At 44.8% G+C, this 3,392-nt stretch overlaps 1 protein-coding gene across 1 annotated transcript; it reads right to left on the bottom strand.

Moving 5' to 3' along the window:
- Positions 1-1,566: 1,566 nt before the first annotated feature.
- LOC131001801 (uncharacterized) lies at positions 1,567-2,940 on the bottom strand. The gene has a single exon (XM_057928394.1). The coding sequence runs from the start codon at positions 2,605-2,607 to the stop codon at positions 1,639-1,641; it is 969 nt and encodes a 322-aa protein (XP_057784377.1). The 5' UTR covers positions 2,608-2,940; the 3' UTR covers positions 1,567-1,638.
- Between the last annotated feature and the right edge of the window lie 452 nt (positions 2,941-3,392).

Below are 3,392 nucleotides of genomic sequence, written 5' to 3'. Positions count from 1 at the left end.
TCTTTTACCTGTTTACCAAAATCAATTGTGAGTTCTCTAAATGCTTTACTTGGTAATTTTCTGTGGAGAGGGGGTTCTAGTAAAAGTGCGATTGCTTGGGTGAAATGGAAGGTGCTTTGTGCTTCAAAAGATGAAGGAGGCTTGGGGCTTAAAAATATTGAGTGGTTTAATCAGGCACTTGTCGTTAAATGGTTGTGGCGGTACCTTACTGGAAGAGACATGCTTTGGGCTAAAATTGTTAGGTCCATTTATGGTGAGGTTGAGTGGGGAGAGACAGGTCTGGAAAACGCGGGGAAAGGTAGATTTAGAGATGGGTGGTGGCCGAAGATCGTTTCTGCGGCGGGAGGGGCGAGCAATTTTTGGTTTGTTCAAAATTTGAAGCCAAAGGTGGGGGATGGGAAGACCTTTAAATTCTGGAGTCAGTGGTGGGTTGGACAAAAGCCGTTGAAGTTTACTTTTCCTAGACTTTTTCAGTTGAGTGCTAATAAAGAAGCTGCAATCTGTGAAGTTGGGGAATGGACTGATACTGGATGGTGTTGGGATTTAAGGTGGAGAAGAGAGCTATTTGAGAGAGAGAGGGAAGGAGTTTCGGAGTTGCTTAGCCTTGTTTCTGGTACTAATCTGTGTGCAGGTAACAAGGACGGATGGACATGGAGTGGCGACATCGGGAGAGGCTTTACAACCAAGTCCGCTTATGAAGCTATTAAAGATCAAGCAAACGAGACTACGGAGGCGGTGGAGGAAACTGATATGAGTACGAAGGTGTGGAAGATCCCTATTCCAAACAAAGTCAAGCTTACCGCATGGAGAATTTTGAAGAACAGAATTCCAACGTGTGACAATCTCTCGAGAAGAAATGTGATGTTGTGTGAAGTCGAGATGGGATGTAACGCCTGTTTTCATCGGCAGGAATCCACGAACCACTTGTTGATCCACTGTCCAAAGACCTCAAAGGTATGGGAAGCAATCTTTCAATGGCTCGGAGTTAGCATGGCGCAGCCATATGACGTGTCCTCGCACTTTCAGTTCTTTACTAGTTTGAGTGGGCGGAAAAGAAACAAGAAGCTCTTGATGGCTCTTTGGTGTTGTACTACTTGGCTTATTTGGAAAATGCGTAATGAGAGTAGATTTGAGAACAAAATATGGGAGAGTGCAAACTTGTTTGGAGAAATCAAAGCTAGAGTGTGGAGTTGGGGTAGAATTTTTGGTTTTGTTAATGATGGAGTTGGGATTCATAGGTGGATGTCGAATGATGAATCACCGATGATTTTGTAATCTTCTTGGTACTACTGGTGCCTTTTCGTTCTATAATATTTACTTTCCTTATCAAAAAAAAAAAGTTCACGAGATGTTTTTAGGCGATCTTGTTATATTGCGGCGTGATGCATGTTTACTTACATCTAGTCAAATAATTATACAAAAATGTCGAAACTTTGTTGTTATCTCCAATAACGACCTACCGGTTTCGGGGTTACATGTTTCATTGCCAATAAGCCACGGATTGAAAGGATTGCAACTCACTCAAACCAACAAATATTAAACAACTATTTGGAGAGGTAATCAATCTGAAAAAAGGGGAAAAAATCAATATATCGTCAGATGATAAGGAAAAAAAACAGAAAAATAAGGAGAAGAAAATCAGAATGTAAGGCTAATAGTAGCATGCTTTTTATCATCACAACTTTGTCTACGACGGAAATCAAAGCAATAGTCTCCATCATCCACACCGTTGAGTGGAAATCCGAGCAGGTCCACCACATCCTCCGTGCTCCAGCCCGCACGCAGCATTCTCTCCGACATCGACACATCGAGCGGCCGCCCATCACAGGCGTCGCCGCTCATCATTTCCCTGACATCCTCCTCCTTCCACCCGCCATCCCTCAGCCTCCAGCACACCTCCTCCAAGCACCCGCCCAGCGCCCCGCTCCACCACCCGCGCGCCGCCGTGCCCTCCCCCCTCTTTTCCGCCAGCTCCGACCAAAACTCTATCCTCCTGGCCTCCGTGGCCGCCCACGCCGGCGATGGGAAAAACGTCCTCCTCGGACTTCCGAACTCCACCCGCTGGAAGAATCCGGCGATGTCGAAGCTCCACACCCTGACGTCGGCGCCATGCACGTAAAAAACCGGATTGCCGGCGGCGCAGGGCGATGACGGAATGTAGAAGTTGCGGTAAATGGGGACGAGAGGGGGCGCGTTTTTCAAGAAGGCTCTGGCCAATAAGGCGGCGCGATCGGCGTCGGCGTCGGGCGGCCTGTGGCCCCAAGAATCGAGCCAGAAGGCGTTTCTAGAAACCTCCTTGCAGATTCCGAGGATGGGAAGATTGGTGAGAATGTCGAGCTGCTGATTGGAGGAGGAACGCCAGTTGGGGAAGCCGGGGCCCACGGGGAGGCCCTCCTGGAGGATGGAGCGGAGGTCCGGCGGGAAGGAGAAATTGAAGGCGGACTCCACGGCGGCGAACTCGGAGTCGGAGAGGCCGGCGTCGACGGGGATATTGGAGGAGTGGAGGTAGCTTACGACGTTCTTGGCGTAGGCCGCGTAGGAGAAGCAGACTCTGAGAGAGGGTTTTGGGTTGGGGAGAGTCATGTGGTTTACCACCGCTACCGCCATCGGAATTGTGATCGCCACATATAGTGGTGGTGGTGGTGGAGAGAATTGGATTTTGTTTCGCCTCTGTATATATATAGATATAGTATAGATATGTATTTGGGGCGTGTTTGGCGGAGAGCTCAGATTCTCGACTCAAAACCAAGTATTCGCGGGAGGAAAATCGGCTTCCATTTTGACTTGATCGAGCTTAGAGGATTGGAATATAGAAACGAAGTTTTTGACTCCGTCTCTTCTCTTGGCCGTTGGATTTGTTTTTATCTTTGATTTTCTTAAAATCATTTTAATATTACCTCACTACCTAATCCAAACTATTTCCCATTTTAATCGCTTCTTTACCACTTGGGACAAATGTTTCTTTTAATAATATTATTTTCTATTAAAATAAAATTTATTATACTTATAAATTATACTATATTAATTTTATCTTAAAAATTGAAATTAAAAAAATTATATAATCTAACTTTGAATTCCTAATAGTTAAATTATTAGCTACAAAGTGAAATTAAATAATAGAAAAAATAACTATATAACCTTAATCAACAAATCCTAATTAATAATTACAAAATCAAACTAAGGGGAGTGTATTAGTTCAAGACTTATGTAGATTTTAAAAGTTCGTGGATTTTAAAAGTCTATAGAATTCTCACGGATTCTTCATGATTTTGAATGAATTTTTAGTCCGATTTTTAATGAATTAGCAAGAATTTGTCGTGATTTTTTCGGAGTTGAAATCCACAAAGTCAGCGGGCGTAGAGACCTCGCGAGCGCTACAGGCCCCGCGAGCG

The sequence above is a fragment of the Salvia miltiorrhiza genome, chromosome 8 (genome assembly GCF_028751815.1).
Source record: "Salvia miltiorrhiza cultivar Shanhuang (shh) chromosome 8, IMPLAD_Smil_shh, whole genome shotgun sequence".
Taxonomy (NCBI): Eukaryota; Viridiplantae; Streptophyta; class Magnoliopsida; order Lamiales; family Lamiaceae; genus Salvia; species Salvia miltiorrhiza.
This window is presented reverse-complemented; position numbering and strand designations above follow the sequence as displayed.

Bases quoted from the DNA above. Each gene is read 5' to 3' on its own strand.
- LOC131001801 (XM_057928394.1), bottom strand. From the start codon at position 2,607: ATGGCGGTAGCGGTGGTAAACCACATGACTCTCCCCAACCCAAAACCC.